The sequence below is a fragment of the Monodelphis domestica genome, chromosome 5, assembly GCF_027887165.1.
Source record: "Monodelphis domestica isolate mMonDom1 chromosome 5, mMonDom1.pri, whole genome shotgun sequence".
In the NCBI taxonomy this organism is placed as follows: domain Eukaryota; kingdom Metazoa; phylum Chordata; class Mammalia; order Didelphimorphia; family Didelphidae; genus Monodelphis; species Monodelphis domestica.
The window spans coordinates 241,026,830-241,050,501 of record NC_077231.1 but is presented as its reverse complement, the minus strand read 5'-3'; the positions used below and the strand labels follow the sequence as shown (position 1 = coordinate 241,050,501).

The 23,672-nt window shown below is 35.1% G+C and overlaps 1 protein-coding gene across 3 annotated transcripts in view; it reads left to right on the top strand.

Annotated features, from left to right (window-relative positions):
- The window catches only part of LARP4B (La ribonucleoprotein 4B), a 229,245-nt gene that overhangs the window by 114,994 nt on the left and 90,579 nt on the right, over positions 1–23,672 (top strand). For all 3 annotated transcript variants that reach the window (XM_007504702.3, XM_056799993.1, XM_007504701.3), the window contains exon 2: positions 16,717–16,851. In XM_007504702.3, the coding sequence (XP_007504764.1) occupies positions 16,771–16,851 (81 nt within the window). In that variant the 5' untranslated portion in view covers positions 16,717–16,770. The remainder of the gene's footprint in view (positions 1–16,716; positions 16,852–23,672) is intronic.

The following is a 23,672-nucleotide window of genomic DNA, read 5'->3' as shown; positions in this document are numbered from 1 at the left end:
TTATAATTTAACAAGCAAGAAAGAACTATATACTGATATGGGTGGTGTTGCTTAATTATTTATGTCTAGTTAGACGACAACTTCTTAAAGCAATGATCAAAATCAGTATTAAATTAGAAAGCTAAAAATGTAAAGATTATAATACACAATTGTCAATACATAGTGGAAGTAGTTTAATGCTATCAGCCAGAAGAAAAAGTTAAGCAGTTTGACTGTAGGTGTTCTTATTTATTTAGTCATTTTTCATATAAGGAAACTGAGGCTCAGAGAAGTCGTTGTTGTTCAGTTGTCTGGCTCTTCATGACCCCATTCAAAGTTTTCTTGGCAAAGGTACTGGTGTGGTTTACCATTTCTTTCCCCAGGCAAACAGGGTTAAATGACTTGCCCAGGATCATTTAACAATATGTATTTGAAGCTGGATTTGAACTCCAATCTTTCTGACTCCAGACCTCCCAACTAGTACTTAGCTATCATTTATTGTATGTATCAGTTAAGTTAATTTCCCATTTCATGCTATATTTTTTCTTTTATTCCTTTATTTCCCTTCTGTTGATATGTTGTTTTTAGTAGCTACATTTATTGTTTACAGATGTAAACTAGCCAGAAATGTTGATAAGTCTTCTTTTATTTTAAACATAGTCTCACTCTAAAGTCATTTAATTAGGAATATTAAAATATATGGGGGGCAGATAGGTTGCTTAATTGATAGAGTGCCATGCCTGGAGTTTGGAGAATTTGGGTTCAAAACTGACCTTAGACATTTCTTAACTGTGACCCTGGGCAAGTTATTTATCCTCATTTACCAAGTCTTTGCCCTTCTATCTAAGAATTCTCAAGACAGAAGGTGAGGTTTTTTTTTTTTTTAAGTGACATGATGAGATTTGCTTGTGAAAGGAACAACTTTGTTATATTATATCACTTTGTTATATCAGACCGAAAATAAGAATTTATTTTTTTAAAAGTGACATGGCAAGATTTGCTTATGAAAGGACCAACTTTGTTATGGGCAGCTAGGTAGCTCATTGGATAGAATGCCAGACAGTAGTTCCTGTATTCAAATCTGGTGTACTTTCTAGCTGTGTGACCCTCGAAAACTCAGTTAACCTGAGTCTCCTAGCCGTTACTGATCTCCTGTCTTGGGACCAATACACAGTAGTTTTATTTTTTCTTTTTCTTTCTAAAAAAAATAATTAATTAATTTAGAATATTTTCCCATGGTTACATGATTCATGTTCTTTTCTTCCCCTCCTCCCTCCCAACTTCCAGAGCCAATGAGCAATTCCATTGGGTTTTACATGTACCATTGTTCAAAACCTATTTCCATATTATTACTATTTGCAATAGAGTGGTCATTTAGAGTGAAAACACCCAATCATATGCCCATAGAATCATGTGATCAATCATATGTTTTTCTTCTGCATTTCTAGTTCTGCAGTTCTTTCTTTGGATGTGGATAGCATTCTCTCATAAGTCCCTCTGGATTGTCCTGAATCATTACATTTCTTTTAGTAGAAAAGTGTATTACATTCAATTGTCTCTACACAGTAATTTATTCAGACAATTATAATTTTTACTAATTAAACACTATTTTTTTCTTTAAGCATATAAATTAAATATTTTGTAGCTATCTATCATTTTAGCTTTGACAATAGGTCAGAAGTTGTTCAAAACAATTAGCTTTATAGTCACACAAAGGAAATTCTTGTTCTCTGAATTCAGTGTGACCAGTACTATGAGAGCACTGATTTTTTTTTAAGAGAATTTACATTTCTTATGTTTTCAGAGATATTGTGTAGAGGAACACACATCTTGAATTTAACTTATGGAATATTGTTTAATCAGTTTTGTTTTCTGAGCTGTTGTTGCAGCAATTTCCTTATTAGTCCCTAGTTGTCACTCTCCTCCTTGTCTAAAAATTGAAGATTTTTTCCAGGTTGAAATAAACATCTTTGACATTTTTATTTCTTGATTTTGTTTCCTTCTAGTTTAAGCCTGTAATGAGATATTTGGTCAACCAAAGAGAATAATTTTATTTTTTTTCCTCAGCTTTAAAATTTAAACTATAATCTAGTAATTCTCTCCCCTCTTCCAGATATTCATCTGCAAATAATGTACAATTCATATTTTTGAAATTCTTTAAAAATACAAGGTTATTTTATTAACTTCTAATTGTAGAAATACTTTCTTTTTGCTTCTTTTGAGCTTTGAATATATTTTAAGAAATTTGGAGAGAAAATAAGCCCTTATAGCAGCACTTGCTATGTGTCAGGCACTGTACTAAGATCTTTTACAAATATTATCTCATTTAAACCTTATTGCCACCCTATGAGGTAGGGGTTTTTCTTATCCCCCTCATATAGTTGAGGAAACTGAAGCAGACAGGTTAAGTGACTTACCCAGCACACTTTGATAACAGGTCTTCAGCACTCTTTATCTACTAATACCATCAGCTGTCTCCAGAGAGGCAACCAAAAATATAGGTGCCTAGGCAGATCACTAAATAGTTTTTCTTGTCAAAATAATTTTTAAAAATTCTTTGGGGCAAAGAGATAATAAAGGAAAAAGACTTGTACAAGAATATTCATAGCTGCATTCTTTGTGGTGGCAAAAAATTAAAAAATGAAGGGATGCACTTCAATTGGGGAATGGCTGAACAAATTGTGGTGTCTGTTAGTGATGGAATACTATTGTGCTCAAAGGAATAATAAAGTGGAGGAATTCCATGGGGACTGGAACAATCTCCAGGAAGTGATGCAGAGCAAAAGGAGCAGAACCAGGAGAACATTGTACATAGAGACTGATAACACTGTGGTACAATCGAATGTAATGGACTTCTCCATTAGTGGCAATGCAGTGATCCTGAACAACCCAGAGGGATCTATGAGAAAGAACACTATCCTCAAGCAGAGGACAAACTGTGGGAGTAAAAACACAGAAGAAAAACAACTCTTGATTCCATGGGTCGAGGAGATATTGGGGATATAGACCCTAAATTAATATCCTAGTGCAACCATCAACAACATGGAAATAGGTTCTGATCAAGGTCACATGTAATACCCAGTGGAATTGCGGTTGGCTACAGGAAGGGAAGGGGAAGGGGAGGGAGGAATAGAAAATGATTTTTGTAACCAAGGAATAATGTTTGAAATTGACCAAATAAAAAACCTAAAATAAATAAATAAATAAATTCTTTGGGGCAGCTGGGTGGCTCAGTGGATTGAGAGCCAGCCCTAGAAATGGGAGTTCTTAGGTTCAAGTCTGACATCAGACACTTCCCCTAGCTGTGTGACCTTGGGCAAGGCACTCGACCCAGACCCCATTGCTTGGCTCTTACTATTCTTCTGCCTTGGAACCTATATACAGTATTAATTCTAAGGTGGAAGGTAAGGGTTTAAAAATATATATATTCTTAGCACATGACACTTAAGGATTGCCTTTGATGTAATTATCCCTGTTTGTTTTTTCTTCTCCTTACCCCCTATTGTGGCTGTTCCACTTTTGTTCTGCCATTGAGAATGTTACATAAACATTAAAAATTTTTGTAATATTGCTTAAGCATGTAGTTCATAGCTATAAAAATGTCCTCTAAAATGAAATTGACCAATGAGATTCCTTTAGTATTTACCGAATCTTACAAGGTTATACTGTAGAAGTATGATTTAATTGCTTTGGGGAAGTTGAGTTTGAAAATCTTTCTCCAGAATCTGTTGACACTTCTCTATAACTCAGACCTCATAAACATTTTATGCCAGGGAGGGGACTTGAACCTAGATCTTTCTGGTCTAGAGTTCACCTCTCTACTAAGCTACAGTATATCTCTCTCTTTAAAAAGTACATTTTAAATTTAAAATCTCCTTAAAATTTTTTTTTGTACTTCATCAGCATTCTTAGGTGTATCTATAATCACATTAGAATGTTTATAATACTTGGTGGGTATGGCTTGGAGGCTTTCCAAAACTGGATAAGGCAAAGATCACTTATGGCATGGTCTGAGAGACCCAGAGAGTGTCCAGGTTATCAAATGCTTAGGATGTAGAAGAAATGGTAGCCAAAGCATGGCATTAGAGTATTAGAAGTGGAGAGAAACCGCAGAGCTACAGTTTTATATAGGTAGTAAATGAAAGAGTCCAGGATTTGAATCCAAGTCCTTTGTGACCAAATCCAGTATTCTCTGATGATTGCTTTCACAGAAGCCTTTCACATTGTCAGCATTTTTTGGGGGGGTTAGTTGGGGTATGTTTTCTATCCAAAACTGCTACTTTATATTCTTTATAGTAATTTCTTTTTTACTCAGAAGTCTTTCAGCTACTGAACATAGAATCATAGAACTTAGATCTAAAAGGGATCTCAAAGATTTCTATCCCTTATTTTACATATGAAGAAACTTAGGAATTCCTCAGAACTTGCTTAAGTGATAATATAGCTAAAGATCAAGCAGGCTAGTAAGCAGAAAACTGGGATTTGATTCCAGACTGTTTCCAAATCCACTGTCCTACTGTTCTACTACTCCAGACTTTTTTCCTCAAGGGAAAGGCCAGATTTGCCATTTTTTTCTATTCTAGGATACAATATTAATTTTTATTTTTCCATGTTTCTATTTTCTGCTTGTAATTTTATAGAACTGCCGTCCTGGTTCAATATAAAGTGAGTGGTATTACATTTTCTTATCTACATTTTTAACATGATAACATATTCACTCAGAAACTAAATCTTTTTTTGGGAAAATTTTACTTAGTCAATTTAGAACATTATTCCTTGGTTACAAGAATCATATTCTTTCCCTCCCTTCCTCCCACCTCTTCCTATAACCGACACTCAATTCCACTGGGTTTTACATGTGTCCTTGGTCAAAACCTATTTTCATGTTCTTGATGTTTACACTAGGATGATCATTTGGAGTCTACATCCCCCAATCATATTCCCCTTGACCCATGTAATCAAGCAGTTGTTTTTCTTCTGTGTTTCTGCTCCCACAGTTTTTCCTCTAAATGTGGATAGTGTTCTGTCTTGTAGATCCCTCTGAGTTGTTCAGGATCACTGCATTGCCACTTATGGAGAAGTCCATTACATTCGATTATCAGTCTCTGTGTACAGTGTTCTCCTGGTTCTGCTCCTCTCACTCTGCATCTTTTCCTGGAGGTTGTTCTAGTACATATGGAATTCTTCCAGTTCATTAAGAAACTAAATCCTTTAAAAGGGGTTTATTTACAAAAATCCTTTATGGCATGTAGCGCAATCATCGTTTTGCAGATAAGTAAGCTGAGGGTGATGTTAAAAACCATGTCCAAAATCACTCCCCTACTCAAAAAGTTTCTGTAGGTTCCTATTTATTGCCCCAGGAACAAATTCCTCAATCTAGAATTCAAAATCTTGAGCTACTTATATCTTACCAAATTTAATTCACATTCCTTCCCCTTAAATACATTTCAGTTAGACTGGCTTACTTGCTATTTCCTCAATATGATAATATATCTCTTGCCTCTATGTCTTTTGACAAGCTATCTCTAGGTCCCTTCAAGGCTTTGCTCAAATTCCTCCTATACCTAATAGCCTCCCACCAAGTGTTTACTTTATATGAATTTTCTATTTGCTTTTATAAAATATTTAAGTAGCATTATTTGTCACAGTTCTTATATACTTTTGGTATTGAATATGGATAGAAGGGGAAGATACATTTGTTTTCTTAGATGCTTGACATAGGTAGTCTGTATGATGTCTGTATGTCCTATGTTTAACAAGGATGTATTGCATGCCATTGCTTTAAAAATCTTAGTGCCAAAAGCAGTCTTCAGTTTTCTTCAATAGTTAAGTGGTTTGATCACCACTTAACTATTGAAGTCATTTGGACATTTTCCTATATGTAGGAACTACAACAGCCCTTTCAATATGAAGTGAATGCAGAATTGAAAGCCTGGCATTCTAATCATAAATCTATATCTGATATTCAGATATTCTAGGAAAATTAATATAGCCATCCTTTTTCTTTTTTTTCTTGTGATTCAAGTGTACCACGCAGTGTTTTTATGAGGAATACCATTTGAAAGAACCCTAGAGATGATTTAATTCTGATTTTTATAGTAAAAATCAAAACCCATGAAATTAATGGCAGAGCTAGAATAAGACTTCTAGTTTTATTCTTTCTCATAGACCAGCTTGACTCACCAAAGCAGATGCTATTTATCTCCTCAAAGGTTAATACAGTCAAAGAGAATTCACGTTCTAAATACTGAAGCTGTTTCAAGAATTTTATATTTTAGTTATTTTAGTTACTTTGCTGATAAAATTGTGATATACACCTATCCCTCAGAATGATAAAAGTCTTATCTTTAATAGGACATGAGAAAAAGTTAAAATGTTTATTATCTTGTGTTGAGTTCAGTTTCTTTCTCTCTGGCTTGTAACAAAGAATCTTCTTTCAAATTTCAAAGTTTACATTTTGACAGTTTGTTTCCAGAACTATTAAAAATCCTACTTTCTTTTTCTACATTACTTTTTTCTACCTGAATTTCTTATGTAGTATTTCCTCCTGGTTTGTCTAAATCAATCTTCTTCATCTACATAATGAAATCATTTAGATCAAGCTATGCTGTCTTGTCTTTTATATGTTTTTTTCATATTAATACTTATTGCCTTTGTGTTAGGAGAATTTGTTTTGTTATAGTTGCCAAATTTCCCATTTAAATGTAAACCCAAGAAATTTACATCTAGAAATATCAATTCTTGTTAAACTAACATAATTGATAAACTTCCTATTTAATTTCTAACTGATGGAAATATTCTTAATACTGATCATACAAGATTTATCATTTACTTAAAATTTTTTTTAAACTACATTAATGTGCCAAATTGTGACTAGACAGTGACCTTGTGTTCTCAAAGGCTATATAAGACTAGAATATAAGCAATGGAGGTTGGTTAAAAGCGCCTATGGTTTTGAGTATACAACCTGCCTGTAACCGACTATCTTCATATTTCAAGGACCAGCCTAGTTAAATTTAGTGCCAATATATCAGCAGATTAACTACAAAAACATGACTTTGTTCCAGTTTTCAATCATTTGAAGCAAGACATCCTTGTTTTGTTTTCTTAGTTGAATATAAAAAGCAGGAGCTTGAAGAATACTTTTTGTTCTAATCTAATTCATCCTTTTTTTGCTTTTACTGATCTTGGGCAAACTTTGATTTACTTTTTGTATTTGTAAAACCTAGAAAAATAAAAAGGAATAGCTATGCTATTTTCATGCCTAGAGAAGTTAAGCCAGGGAACTATTACCTCTGTCAAACAATCCAGAAGGGAAAAAGAGTTCAAGAGCTCTTTAGAGAATTTATTGCCTTTCAAGGACATTTTAAGTTTTCAGGACTCTGTACTAGATTTTGCTTGGGTTGGTGGATCCAGTCATTTCAATGTATATCCCCCCCTTTCAAGTTTATTTTTGTTTTGTTATTTTGTGGTAGAAGAGTTTGTGGACTTCAGTCATAAAACTACTTGCTGTATGGGTAATGTTATTTCTATGCAAAAAAAAGATATCACTAGTTAGTCATTCCCTCAAAATGCCCACAAGAATTCTTTCTCCATTTATTTTCATTTACTTTTCCTTATGATACTAGTAAATACATTCTACTTCTCTCCTTTTTAAATTTTGCCTTATAGAAATGTTTTTACATCTCTCTTTGTAGTCTTCATACCTGTCAGTATTAATAGCATGTTCTTTAATTTGCCCCATTAACCATTCCCTCGTGGGCATTTGATTGTTTTCATTGTTTTGCAATTATACTTTCTATATCCGAAATGGGATTACTGGGTCAGAAAAGATGACTAATTTGGGCAACTTTTATCATTAAGATTCTACAATTATTTTGCTTCCATCAGCAGTATAAGTACATATTTTTGTACAATAAACATTTTTTCAAATGACTGCATAATTTGAACTTTCATTTAAAAAAAAAACTTCATTCCTTTTGAATATTTGTTGGGATTTACTACTACAATTTAGCATGTCCTTATTTACATGTTTTAGATGAAAGTTTCTATTTGTTTTAGATCTCCCAAAACTGTTGTCTTAAATTATATTTGTTGTTGTTTTAAAAAACTTTTAATTTGGTCAAGTACATCCATTTTGTCCACAATTATTGTTTCCTTTTTTTTAAATTTAGGGGAAGAATCATTCCTTCATGGTCTCTCTACAATTGAGATAAATATTTTTACCCACCCAGAGTTCATTTACATGTTTATTATGTTCATCTCATTCTTAACTGTGATAGAAATTAGTCAGGTAATACAGAAGCAAGGTGATACAAAAGATAATTAATGCATTAGAATTGGAGTCAGGAGGACTTTCAAGTTTCAATCTGCTTTTAGTCTCCAACTAATGTGATTCAAGCAAAAGGTTGAATTCATTAGTGTAATACAAAATGATAATGAAGAGTATAATAAAAAAATTTTCTCAACAAAATGATACAAAATTTTCTAAGTATATCTGTTTAATAATTGTCCAGTTTTTAAAAGTTTGGCAAACAAAGCTTTTTGACTTATTTGCATTTTCTTTGTAATATTTATCTTATTCCACTCACCTTTTTCTTTTTTTTTACTCAATACCAGATAATTTTGAGGATAATAACTTGCAATATTTATTTTTAAAGTCTTAGAATATTAGGACTATTTATACCACTCTGATTCCATCAGTTTTTCTCTTCCATGTAAGCCTTAATATTCTTGTCTCCTAATTAGCCTCTGCTACAAGTAATTTCCTCCTTGAGTCTATCCTATACAACGTCAAAGGTAGTTAGTTTTCTCTGATTATAGTTCTAATTTCATGACTCTCCAACTTAAACAACTCCTGTGGTTTCTTATTCTAGAATGAAATAAAAAAGCTTTAAAGATCTACACAACTAAGTTCTGAATTTTCTAGTCACCCTCAATGAACAATATTCTGCCATCCAAACTCTTTCATCTAGACAAATTTTCATTTTCTATTCCTCACAAAGGACACATGATATCCAGTTACTGTGCCTATGACCTGACCTCTCCTATTCTGGGAATATATGTTCCTCCTTATTGTTTTAGCCTTTCTGTATCTTCAAATTAATACAGAGTAGATGCTTAATAAAACTAAATTTTTCCCATATACATTTTACCATAATTGACTAGTTCTATAAAGAAACCCCTTGCATTTGATTAGTGTTGCATTAAATATGTAAATATATTTGGAGAGTATTTTATGGTTATTAATCTGATCCATATACTAATACTAATAATTCTCTTTAAGTTGTATAGGTTTTCTTTTATTTTTACTATACTTTTGTAACCTAATTCATAATTTTTAACATTTACATTGTGCTTCTATATATTTATGCAACATTAATATGTAATATTTGCAAAGGGTTCTAAATGTATTTTATCACTGAACATCATGAAATATGTACCATTATTCCCATTTTACAGACAATGAAACTAAGACTGTGAGTATAGATTCATGATATGTGACAGTTAACTAAGTTACAAAGGCAGGATTCAAACTTAGGTCATTGATTCAAGTCAAATGCATTTCCATTATTCCCTTAATATTTGATAGGTTTTGTAACTTCAAATGGATGTTTCTTTTTTAATCTTTTTTTATTTTATTTTTAAAACTTTTATGTGGAAATTTTCATACATTATTCATTGGAAACAGATCATTTTCTCCCCACCCCCTCCCCCCTCAGCTGATGCGTGATTCCACGGGGTATCACATGTGTTCTCCATCTGAACTCATTTCCATGTTATTGGTTTTTGCATTAGGGTGTTCATTTAGAGTCTCTCCTCAATCATATCCCCTCCACCCCTGTAGTCAAGCAGTTGCCTTTCCTCGGTGTTTTTACTCCCATAGTTTGTCCTTTGCTTGAGGATAGTGTTTTTTCTCATAGATCCCTGCAGATTGTTCAGGGACATTGCATTGCCACTAATGGAGAAGTCCATTACTTTCGATTGTACCACAGTGTCTCAGTCTCTGTGTACAATGTTCTCTCCTGGTTCTGCTCCTTTCACTCTGCATCACTTCCTGGAGGTTGTTCCAGTTCCCATGGAATTCTTCCACTTTATTATTCCTTTGAGCACAATAGTATTCCATCAGCAACAGATACCACAATTTGTTCAGCCATTCCCCAATTGAAGGTCATCCCCTCATTTTCCAATTTTTGGCCACCACAAAGAGTGCAGCTATGAATATTCTTGTACAAGTATTTTTCCTTATTATCTCTTTGGGGTACAAACTCAGCAGTGCTATGGCTGGATGAAAGAGCAGACAATTTTTTATCGCCCTTTGGGCATAGTTCCAAATTGCCCTCCAAAATGGTTGGATCAATTCACAACTCCACCAGCAATGAATTAGTGTCCCCACTTTGCTACATCCCCTCCAGCATTCCTTACTTTCCTTTGCTGTCATGTTGGCCAATTTGCTAGGTGTGAGGTGATACCTCAGAGTTGTTTTGATTTGCATCTCTCTGATTATAAGAGATGTAGAACACTTTTTCATGTGCTCATTAATAGTTTTGATTTCTTTATGCCTATTCATGTACGGTGCCCATTTTTCAATTGGAGAATGGCTTGATTTTTTGTACAACTGGTTTAACTCTATAAATTTGAGTAATTAGTCCTTTGTCAGAGGTTTTTGTTATGAAGATTGTTTCCCAATTTGTTTGCTTCCCTTCTAATTTTAGTTACATTGGTTTTGTTTGTACAAAAACTTTTTAATTTGATGTAGTCAAAATTATTTATTTTACATTTTGTGACTCTTTCTAAGTCTTGCTTGGTTTAAAAATTTTTCCCTTCCCAAAGGTCTGACATGTATACTATTCTGTGTTCACCTAATTTGCTTATAGTTTCCTTCTTTATATTCAAGTCATTCACCCATTCTGAGTTTATCTTGGTGTAGGATGTGAGTTGTTGATCCTAACCAAATCTCTCCCACACTCTTTTTCAATTTTCCCAGCAGTTTTTATTAAATAGTGGATTTTTGTCCCAAAAGCTGGGGCCTTTGGGTTTGTCATAGACTGTCTTGCTGAGGTCATTTACCCCAAGTCTGTTCCACTGATCCTCCTTTCTGTCTCTTAGCCAGTACCAAATTGTTTTGATGACCACTGCTTTGTAATATAGTTTGAGATCTGGGACTGCAAGGCCACTTTCCTTTGTATTTTTTTCATTATTTCCCCAGATATCTTTGATCCTTTGTTCTTCCAATTGAGCTTTGTTATGGTTTTCTCTAATTCAGTAAAAAAGTTTTTTGGAAGTTCAATGGGTATGTCACTAAATAGATAGATAAGTTTGGGTAGGATGGTAATTTTTATTATGTTAGCTCATCCCACCCATGAGCAATCAATGTTTTTCCAATTGTTTAGATCTAGTTTTAATTATGTGGAGAGTGTTTTGTAGTTGTGTTCATATAGTTCCTGTGTTTGTCTTGGGAGATAGATTCCTATTTTTGTATTTTATTTTGTCTAAGGTGATTTTGAATGGGATTTCTCTTTCTAGTTTTTGCTGCTGAACTATGTTGGAGATGTATAGAAATGCTGATGACTTATGTGGGTTTATTTTGTATCCTGAAACTTTGCTAAAGTTGTTGATTATTAGTTCCTGTGTTTGTCTCGGCAGATAGATTCCTAAGTATTTTATGTTGTCTCCAGTGACTTTAAATGGAATTTCTCTTTCTAATTCTTGCTGCTGAACTGGGTTGGAGATATATATAAATGCTGATGACTTATGTGGGTTTATTTTGTATCCTGAAACTTTGCTAAAGTTGTTGATTATTTCGACTAGCTTTTTGGTTGATTCTCTGGGATTCTTTGAGTAAATCATCATATCATCCGCAAAGAGTGACAGCTTGGTCTCCTCATTGCCAATTTTAATACCTTCAGTTTCTCTTTCTTCTCTAACTGTTACTGCTAGTGTTTTAGTACAATATCAAATAATAAAGGTGATATTGGGCCATCCTTGTTTTACTCCTGATCTTATTGGGAAGGCTTTGAGTTTATCCCCATTGCAGATGATGCTTGCTGATGGTTTTAGATTTATACTGTTTATTATTTTTAGGAAAGGCCCTTCTATTCCTATACTTCTTAGTGTTTTCAATAGGCATGGGTGTTGTATTTTATCAAAGGATTTTTCTGCATCTATTGAGATAATCATATGATTTTGGTCAGTTTGCTTGTTAATATGGACAATTATGTGGATGGTTTTCCTAATATTGAATCATCCTTGCATTCCTGGTATGAATCCTACCTGATCATAGTGGCAAACCCTTGTGATGACTTACTGGAGTCTTTTTGCTAGTATCCTATTTAAGAGTTTTGCATCTATATTCATTAGGGAGATTGGCCTATAGTTTTCTTTCTCTGTTGTTAACCTGCCTGGCTTTGGGATCAGTACCATGTTTGTGTCATAAAAAGAATTTGGTAGAATCCCTTCTTGGCTTATTCTGTCAAATAGTTTGTATAATATTGGCATTAGTTGTTCTTTGAATGTTTGCTAGAATTCATTTGTGAATCAATCTGGACCTGGGGGTTTTTTCTTAGGGAGTTCTTTGATGGCTTGTTCAACTTCTTTTTCTGATATCGGGTTGTTTAGTTAATTTATTTCTTCCTCTTTTAGTCTAGGTAATTTATATTTTTGTAAGTATTCATCCATATCACTTCGATTGTTATATTTGTTGCCATATAATTGGGCATAGTAGTTTTTAATGATTGCCTTAATTTCCTCTTCATTAGAGATGAGGTCTCCCTTTTCATCTTGGATACTGTCAGTTTGGTTTTTTTCTTTTCTTTTTTTAATTAGACTGACTAGTACTTTGTCTATTTTATTTATTCTTTCAAAGTACCAGCTTCTAGTCTTATTTATTAAATCAATGGTTCTTTGACTTTCAATTTTATTGATTTCTCCTTTGATTTTTAGGATCTCTAATTTAGTCTTCATCTGAGGGTTTTTAATTTGTTCCCTTTCTAATTTTTTAATTTGCATGCCCAATTCATTGACCTCTGCCCTTCTTAATTCGTTTATATATGAACTCACGGATATAAATTTCTCCCTGAGTACTGCTTTGGCTGCATCCCATAGGTTTTGAAAGGATGTCTCACCATTGTCTTTTTCTTCAGTGAAGTTATTAATTGTTTGTACTATTTGTTCTTTAACAGGTTTTGGAGAATCATTGTTTAATTTCCAATTAATTTTTGATTTAGCTCTCCATCTACTCTTACTAGTTATTCTTTTCATTGCATTGTGGTCTGAGAAGGTTGCATTTATTATTTCTGCCCTTTTGTACTTGTTAGCAATGTTTTTGTGCTCTAATACATGGTCAATTTTTGTGAATGTACCATGTGCTGCTGAAAAGGTGTATTCCTTTTTGTCCCTATTTATTTTTCTCCACATGTCTACTAACTCTAATTTTTCTAAGATTTCATTCACTTCTCTCACCTCATTTATTTTTTGGTTTGATTTATCTAGTTCGGATAGAGGAAGGGTCAGATCTCCCACTCGTATAGTTTTTCTATCTATTTCATCCTTGAGCTCCTCTAGTTTCTCCTTTAGAAATTTGGATGCTATGCCATTTGGTACATACATATTGAGTACAGATATTTCCTCATTGTCTATGCTTCCTTTTATCAGGATGTAATTACCTTCCCTATATCTTTTAACTAGATTTATTTTTACTTTGGCTTTGTCAGATATCATGATTGCGACTCCTGCCTTCTTTTTTATCAGTTGGTGCCCAATAGATTTGGCTCCATCCTCTTATTTTCACCCTATGCGTATCTACCTTCCTCATGTGTGTTTCTTGCAGACAGCATATGGTAGGGTTTTGGATTCTAATCCACTCTGCTATTCGCTTGGTTTTATGGGTGAGTTAATTCCATTCATATTCAGAGTTATGATTACTAGCTGTGTATTTTCCAGCATTTTGATTTCTACTCCTCGTCCTGCCGTTTCTTCTTTCACTATTTCCTTCTATACCAATGTTTGTTTATAATTAGTCCTCCTAGTTCCCACCCTCATTTTACTTCCCTTACTACCCTCTCCCTTCTTAACCCCCCCCATTATTTTCCCCTGTAGTTTTTTAAAAAATTCCCCCCACCCACCCTCTCCCTCCCTTGTACTGCTTCCCTCCCCACCAGTCCATTTTTTACCCTTCTACTCCCCTATAGGGTGCAAATCTATTCTCTGCCCCAATGGATTGGATTGTTCTTCCTTCTTTGGGTCAGTTTCAAAGCACGTAAGAGTTGAGTATTTCCTATCTCCTATCTCCAACCTCTTTACCCTTCCAGTGTATCAATGTTCTCCTCCCTCCCGCCATGAGCTTCTTTTTGAAATATAAATTTAGTCACAATTGTTTCTTTTCCCATTTCTTTTAGTATTAACTGTTTTTTTTTTTAGCTCTGGTTGTATATATGTGTGTACACATGTATATGTATTTATGCATGCATATATCTATATACCTATTTATGTCTTGTCCTTGCATCCTATACAGTTTGTCACTGTTCCTTCTAAGTGTAATTCTTCTAGCTGCCCAGGTGATAGCAACAGTTTTTAAGAGTTACCAATGACCTCTTTTCTTATAGGGATACTTATCATTTTAACTTATTGAGTCTCAAAAAATTTTTTGTTGTTTTTGTTGTTGTTTTTTTCTTTTCCCCCTCTTTTTTAATTACCTTTTGGTTATTCTCTTGAATTTTGTGTTTGGACATCAGATCTTCTGTTTAGGTCTGGTCTTTTCCTAACGAATGCTTGGAACTCTTCTGTTGTGTTGAATGACCATACTTTCCCCTGTAAGAATATAGTCAGTTTTGATGGGTATTTTATTCTTGGTTGTAGAACTAGTTCCCTTGCTTTCTGGAATATCGAATTCCATGCCTTTCGGTCCTTCAGTGTGGATGCAGCCAGATCCTGTGTTATCCTCACTGTGTTTCTGTGGCATCTGAATGGCTTCTTCTTGGCAGCTTGTAATATCTTTTCTTTGGTCTGATAGTTTTTGAATTTGGCTAGAACATTCCTGGGTGTTGTCAGTTGGGGATTAAATACAGGAGGTAATCTATGGATTCTTTCAATTTCTACTTTCTCCTCTTGTTCTAGGATATCGGGGCAGTTTTCCTGAATAATTTCCTGTAGCATTATGTCCAGGCTTTTTCTTTTGTCATGGTCTTTTGGTAGACCAATGATTCTTAAATTGTCTCTTCTTGAACGATTTTCTAAATCGTCTATTTTGTGAATGAAATGCTTCATATTTTCCTCAAATTTTTCATTCTTTTCATTTTGTTTCAGGACATTTCATAATGTCCTGCTGCCTTCTGAGGTCACTTAATTCCAGTTGTTTATTCTGGTTTTTAAAGACTGGATTTCATCCCTGGCTTTTTGGTCATCCTTTTCATTCTGGTCTGATTTTCTTTGAAGTTCGTCTTTCATCCTCTTTACCTCATCTTTCATCTCCTTTGCCTCATTTTCCAGCTGGTTGATTTTGGCTTTCAAGACACTGTTTTTTCCATTTAGTTGAAGTGCCTCTGTTTCCAGATGACTTATCTTAATTTTTAAGTTCTTTTCCCAATTGTCTTCAGCCTCTCTTAATTGTGTTTTGAGTTCTTCCATAGCCCGTATTCAATTCGCTGGGATTTCTATTGTTTGCTGATCTCTCCCCCTCTGTTCCATTTGCTGAGTAGAAGTTGTCTATTGTAGTTTCTTCTTTTCCTGTTGTTTGCTCAAATTCACCCCTTCTTTACTCCCCGTATTTGTCTGTGCTCTTGCTCCTCTTATTTTTTTGGTTTTGGGGGCTTTTGTCAGTCTCCGGTCTTGGAGCTTTAACAGATCTCTCAGTGTGGTCTCTGGTGGAGGTTTGTTGGGGTTTGACCTTCCCTGTCCTCTGGAGTCTTTTGATTGGATTAAAGCCCAGCAGTCAATGAGGTTGGGTGTGGAGCCTGGGCTTCCCTGAGTTCTGGAGACTTTTGATGGGATTAAGTTCAGCTTAGTTAGGCTGGGTGTGCTCTGAGTCCAAAACTTCCTGGAAGGCTGGAGCAAATATGGAGGATCTCCACAGCTCTGGCCAGGCTGCCAATTCTATGCTCCCTCTCTAGCTTCTTCCCTGTGGTCTGTGCTGGATGCCTTGAACTTGGCACTGCTCTGTTTGCAAGGTACACCCTCCATACCAGCACCTTTGCCAGCCCAGAAGTTCCTGCTGCCGCTGGAGTCTCAGTGCTCTGGGTTGGAGGGGGGATGGGTCCTGGGAATTAGTGAATCATTTCTGAAGACTGGGTAGGCTTAAGTTGTACGAATTTTTAATTTAGAGCATTTATAAGAAAATATGGAGGAATAGGGGACAGTTAGGTGGCACTGGATAGAGTGCTATACCTAAAATGAGAAAGTCTTGTCTTCCTGAGTTCAGATTTGGCCTCAAACACTTACTCAACTCACTTAACACTTTTTGTCTCAGTTTCCCCATCTGTCAAATGAGCTAAAGAAGGAAATGGCAAACCACTCCAGGATCTTTTGCCAAGAAAACCCCAAATAGGGTCACAAAGAGTCATACATGACTGAAACATCTGAAAAAAATAAAGAACCTAAACTCAAAACCTGGCAGTTTCAAGTATATATTATGTATAGTATTAGTTAATCTCTAGTGCATTACCAAAGTACATTAAGAATTTTTATGATATTGAATTCTTTTGACAAGTTTTTACACTGTTTTCATTTTTTGTTACTTCATAGCACAAGAAGATTACCAGCAAAGTTCTCTCTGAAGAGTAATAAAGTAGACAGCTCATGACTTCTGATCAGGACACTAAAGTTGTGGCTGAACCGCAGGTGCAGCAAGTACAAGAAGTAAAAGACAGTTCTCATCTAGTAAGTATATTAAACCTATGTATTTAGATTAAAAGTTTAATTTTTTGAATTTTGTTTTTCTGAGAGGTAGTTTTAAATGTATGTTAAAACTACACTGGTTTGGCAATAAAGATGAATATCAAACAATTATTCTTTTGTTATCAGCAGATTTTAATATCTCATCATATCGTGAAGTTTGTATTTTGGGTTAAATTAGAATAAAATGTGGAGAAAAGGTTGAAATCACTAGTCCCAAGTGTTGGAAAGATTAGTGATAACTTAAATAGTTCATAGTACCCCATTAACTTCATGAAAAAAAAAGGTTTTAGCATTAATATCAGTCATTTTTGCAAATGTTTAATGGACATTTAAAGCATTTGTTGTTTATTTTTGTGCAAAGCAATTAACTTTTTCTTTAGATGAATTGTCATTTATGTAAAGTTTTAAGTGATACAGTATTTTGAATCTCTATACATTTTCTCTTAAAAACTAATTTCTTAACATTAAACCTTTTTATCTTGTTTCCTTTACAAAGTTAGGGAATTTAGCTTGAGATTTAAGATGTGTTAAAAATACACATAATATCTAGTGTTTATCTAATTCATCTTATTTCTTTACATGTTTTAAAGAGCCATTTCATTAATGTCTTTTTAAAAATGATCACCTCAGGCCATGGAGTGAGGAAGACTTGGTCTCAAGTTCTACTTCTCAATAAATACAGGCTGTGAGACCATGTGGGCAAGCCCAGTAATTTTCTCAGTGCCCCAGAGCAACTCTTTTAAGACTATAAACTATAGGTGACCTAACATCGTTACTTGTGGAAGAAATTTCATCACTGGGAGATTTTCCATTTTATTGAAATATGGATTCCAGCTCCTTACCCTGAAAAAAGAGGTTTTTTAATTTTTTAATTTTAATTTTTAATTTTTCCCCATGGTTACATGATTCATGTTTTCTCCTTCCCCTCATCCTTTCCCACTTTCAGAGTTGACAAGCAATTCCACTGGTGTGTGTGTGTGTGTGTGTGTGTGTGTGTGTGTGTGTGTGTGTGTGTGTATAATCACTTGAACCCATTTCCACATTATTCATTTTTGTAAAAGAGCAATCCTTTAAATCCCAAATCCTTAAACCACATACCCATATAAACAAGTAAATTGCATTTTCTTCTGGATTTATATGGTTCTTTCTCTAGATTTAGATTCCTAGATCATTGCATTGCTTTTAATAGCAAAGTCAGTCACATTTGATTGTCCCACAATGTTTCAGTTACTGTGTATAATGTTCTTCTGTGTGATAGAGACATGAAGAGAGAGAGGTTTTGCAGGACTTGTGGACCAAGATGCAAGAACCAGGATTCTAATGGAATGTTTCTAGGAGTGGCAGTTGGGATCTTTTGCTGGCCACACTGAGAGGAAAAACTGGGCTTTTGGTCTCTGTGTCTCTGACTGGAAGTCACTCTCTCGCTCCCTGGAAGTTTGAGGCTGGCTGAAAGATGTTTTGTGAGGTTGACTTGGTTTTTTGCGGTTTCTCTGGCTCTGAGCAGTTGAAGTTGACACTGAGAAGAGAATCTTAGCTTTTGGGAACTGGGTCTCTCTGTCTCTCTGGTTCTGAGCAGTGGAAGCTGACCAGGGGAGAAGCTTTTGAGTAGGTGGTCTATTTGAGAGTTGAGCTGGCTAGGCTCAAAGCCAGCTAGACTGGCTTTGAATTTTGTTTCTTTCTGGGGTTAAGCTGAGAGACTTTACTGATTTCTTGTGAAGAAGAAGAAAGAAGATTTTGAAAGGGCTGCTGTCCTCCATCTTCCTAATTGTCTAAGAGTCACACTTTAGATTGGGAAATCCTTATCCCTCTTACCTCAATTTCCCATCCTATTATCCCAATAAACCCCTTGACTGAGAAAGCAACTAGAGTATCTTTATACTTCACTCAGGAGGGAGGGAAGAAGCCCAAGGCTAAAAGAAGAACTGGTTGGAGGGGGTTGGTTAAGGGTGGGAGTGAGGGAGGAAGGTTAGGAAATAGATTGATCCATCAGCAATCAGTAGGAATCAATAGACAAACCCCAGAGTATCCTCCAGTATCTATCTAGAGCAGTATTCCCTGTGTACCAGCATCCCTGTGTGGTAGCATCCCTCAGCATTTCTCATTTCTATATCGATTACCTCCAAGCAGTTTCAAGTCCCTGTAGCAGCTCTCTCTAGTCACAGCCAGCCAGAGAACAGCAGTCATTGTAAAGAAACAGGTTCCCCTCAGTTTATCCTCTCTAGTTCAACAAGTAAAAGTTTCAGTCAGTTTACTTCTGGTTCTGCTTATTTCACTGTGTATCAGTTCATGTAGGTATTTTTAGTTCTTATAGAAATCCATCGATTAGTCATTCCTTGTAGCACAATAGTATTCCATCACCATCATATACCACAGTTTGTTCAGCCATTCCCCAATCAAGTGACATTGCCTCATTTTCTAATTTTTTTGCTACCACGAAGAGTAAGGCTATAAATATTTTTGTACAATTTTTTTTTTATCTTGGGATATAAACCCAGCGGTGGTATTGCTGGATCAAAGGGCATGCATTCAAAAAGACAGCTTTAAAGTTAAACTGTGTATATTATTTTTGGTAGTTTGTTGACAGTATGTGCAAATTATAGTGATGTTGGTATTGATACTTCTCCAAGTGAATGGGCCCATGTCATCCCAGCTCTTAACTCTTACATGTAAACATTCACAGAAAGTTTACTGTACATGCTCAAAATTATATTTTGATAGTATAGTTTTCAGTCATAGAAAACTCTAGAATTAACTTTCCCTATAGGATCAAGGACTTCATAAAATATAGCTTGTAAGTACTAAAATACTAGCATTAAAAATTACAAATTCAGCATTCCCATTTCTTTTATTTTAGCAATATAACCATATACCTGACAGATTTGAATGTTGAGAATACAAAGTACTTCGTATTATTACAAATGTCATTTGCATCACTCTTCTCTATCTTCCCCCAATTTAATATAAATGACACCAGGCGATTTATATTAAGTTTGACAGATTTTTTTTTTTAAACTCATACCTTCTGTCTTGGAATCAATACTGCATATTAGTTCTAAAGAAGAACAAGCTAATTGCCTGTGATGGATTGTTTTTAAAGTAACATTTTGAGTTTAAAACTTTACCCCAACCCCCCAAATATACATAAAATACTTTTAAAGAATTGGAACATGACCAAAAAAGTATAAGGAATACATATATTTTATCAATTGGAAAAATACTTTGAAAAATCTGAAAAGCTAGAGTAATTTGAACCTTTTTTTTTTGCATTAGGTTACTTTCTTTTGAGGAAATTTTTAAAGGAAATTTCAGTGTCCTGAGATCTTATGATTTGTTAATTATTTTTATTTTACACATTTTAGTATAGTCTTTTATATCTTAATCAAGAACCATTTGACATTTTACATTATTCTTATTTAGCATTAGTTATTATTTTCAAAATAAATTTGTTGACCTTATTGTATACTGTTCAAGATTATATTTCTGTTATTTGAAATATATAATACTCTGATCATACCAAGTATAAGTTTTTTATTAATACATTTTAAAAAAGCAAACATTACTTTGTGTTAGATTTTTTATGGTTGGGACTGAATTGGTGGTTTCCACGGATTTAATTTTTAAATCCCAAACGAATTACTAAAGTAGAATGGAATTTATGATAGTTTATTTACAATAGAGGGAAGATACTAAGGAAGAGACAAAAGGGGGGAGAGAGAGAGATCTTCGACTTTCTCTGAACCAGTTAGAAATTATAAGGTACCAGTCAGGGGAAAGGAGTTTCAAGATGATGGGCCATTCTCAGAGGTTCACATCTCCAGAAAGACAAGGAAACTAAATCAGCCTTTCACTCACTCACCACAGTGACCGTCTAAGAGAAAAGCAATCTGAGGTTTCCTGCACGAGCTCCTCCAGGGGTCCAGTTCCACAGCCAAGTGGCTTCACTTGTGACAAGGAAATCACTTTAAAAGACTGATATATATTAATTTAAGGTCGCCAAGAAATTCAGCTATATAATTCCTAAATGAAAACTCAAGTCAGCAGTCAACCTTTTATGGAGTTTAATTACAAACAGGAGGAAGAAAGGTATTAGAGATAAAGAGAGAGAGGGAGAGAGAAAGGGGAGAGAAGAGAATAGGGCTTAAATACCCCCTCTGTTTAGGCTGGGCCAAAATGCCCAAGCCCTTAGATAGCTGAGGCAAAGGAAAGAGATCAGTCCCTATCACTCACGTGACCAAAATGGAGAAACAGTCTCAGGGGCCTCCACTTCCAGCTTCCTTCAGAGCAAGTTTCTCAGAGTTAACCTCTCAGAGTTAAAACCTCTCCAACCATCCACCCCTAGTCCTCAGACCCCGCTATCTTTAAGGAAACCATCCAAGTTCCCTCCCCTCAGTTCTCACATCTACCAATCCCTGTCCATGTCTTCCCTGTGCCAATGGTGGCTCTAGCTTAACCCAGGACCGCCCAGAGGTCTGTGGCTTTGCACATGTCTGTTGAAGGTCATATTCTCAAATAATTAAATCTTGATCTATGCTGCAGCCCTTCCTAAATCCTGTTAGGACTGAGTAGGGTGGAAATTGTATTTTCTAAGACCTGGTTCTGTCATTCCAAGTATCTCTATTGTATCAATTCTAAAATCAATCATGACTCAAAGAACTTCCTGTTCTATGCTTAAGCATAGGTCCAAGCCCTTTCCATTGTTCAGCAAAAGGTTTCTGTCCTAAAGTAATCTCGGGTAGGGAGGAGAAGGACCCTCCCTACCTAATGTTGGAAATGGGGAAATTTCCAACATTCATAAGTCTAAGAAATTTTAAGGTTTACACACTCCAGGTCCGAGTGTCTGTCTTCTAGTCTCTCCTCAAGTGTCTGTCTTCCAGTCCAACTCCGAGTGACTGATCTTTCAGTCTCTCCTAAAAGAGACTGAATCCTTCATTCTTGAATTTTTGTGTGCCTCTGTTTCCTCTATTTTCTCTTGTGTCACCTCCCCTTAATTTTACATCTACCAATCACAGCAGAGGCTCCTCTCCAGGACTACCCACTCAATGTATGAAATGGATGTTCACACCCTTTTTAGTTAGTTATACCTTTTGTGGTTCATTAACACCTTTTTGTAGTTCAAATGGGTAGATCTACTTTAAATACTGAGTTAACACTTTGGGGATTAAAATCTAAAAATAGAGAATTACAATTTTATCTTCACTGTAAAGGAAGAGCTAAGTACCTTCATTATTACAATCAGGGGAGAGATAATTCCAATCTTCACATTTGGGTTAATTTTTTAGAGGTGTAGAAGTATTACTCTTAATCATAAGTGTGGTATTTTCTACACAATTATTACTTTGCCTAGTAGGTTTGTAGTAATTGCCAAATGTGTATTGAAAAGGATTTTAGAAATAATTGAGTAAAGCTGTGTCTTGAAAGTTTGTTCCTGGGTGTCTTTTACTGGTTTGGGTTTTGAGTGGAGAAAATAAATAGATTATATATGCAAGAAAGTAAACCATAACTGCTGCTTGTTTTATTGTATGTATATTTTATAATCGTATGGGATTTTCGAGCTGCAGCGATGTCTTGAGTTCTCATAATTCAGGATTCAACCTAATAGATCTTATAATCCCAGATTTCTTTTTTGTAATTGGGATTCCACCTAAGTTTGCATTGATCCCTTTTAGGGAAAAGGAAAAATAATATCCTTTTAGGGAAATGAAAAATAACTTGTTCCAAGTTTGTGGAAAACTTCATCTAGTTAGATCATATCATAATTGAAAAGGAATCTCAGAAACTAGGTAACTCATGAAACGAGCAGCCTTTGCTGGACAACCTAAGGTAGGGTTCCCCAAACTTTTTACACAGGGGGCCAGTTCACTGTCCCTCAGCCCATTGGAGGGCCAATGACAATTTTGAAGTCACAGAAGAGCTTGCCGCACTGCAAAGCATCAAAGGAACAACTACAGGAGATGATATCTATGAAAAGATTTCCCAAACTGAAGGATTTGGAGTTGGATTAGGCTAAACTAGGCAGTGTGACAACTGATGGTGGTGCTCCTCTAGTATGGTGGGGTCTAAGAAAGGAATAATTGCTCTCATTAACCAAGAGATGGACAAACATAACCATTCTCATCCAATAGACATACACTGCCTCATCCACCAACAAGCACAGCTATGTAGTAAATCACTGAAATGGGACTCTTGTGAACTTTGTGGTATATTGTGTTAACTTCATTAGAGCTAATGCACTAAACCACAGACAGTTTCAGGAATTTCTGTCTGAGCTAAATGTTGTCTATGACGATGCTTTGTACCACACACAAGTCCATTGGCTGAGTTGAGGGAGAGTTTTGAGACATTTCTATGACTTACTTCCACAGATTACAGCTTTTATGCTTTCAAAAAACAAAGAAGTACCAGAGCTCAATGATGCAGAATGGAACTGGCACTTCACCTTTCTGACAGATGTAACAGAGCTATTCAACAGTTTCAATGGGCAACTTCAAGGAAAAGGGAAGCTCATCTATGATATGCAGTCATATGTGAAAGCATTTGAAGTAAAATTAGGCCTCCTTATCAAACAAGCGAAGGAGGAAAATTTCTGCCATCTCCCCTTAACTCAAAATCTAGTTAGTGGAAAAACCCTTGATTGCATTCCCAAAAGAAACATGTGTGGATTCACTGGAAAAGTTGCAAAAGAATTCCAATTCCAAAATCCAGTTCAGATTTAAAGAGCTTCATCTCCATGAACAGGATATACAGCTTTTCCTTAACCCATTTTCTATTGACATTGAAAATGTGTACACAATTTACCAAATAAA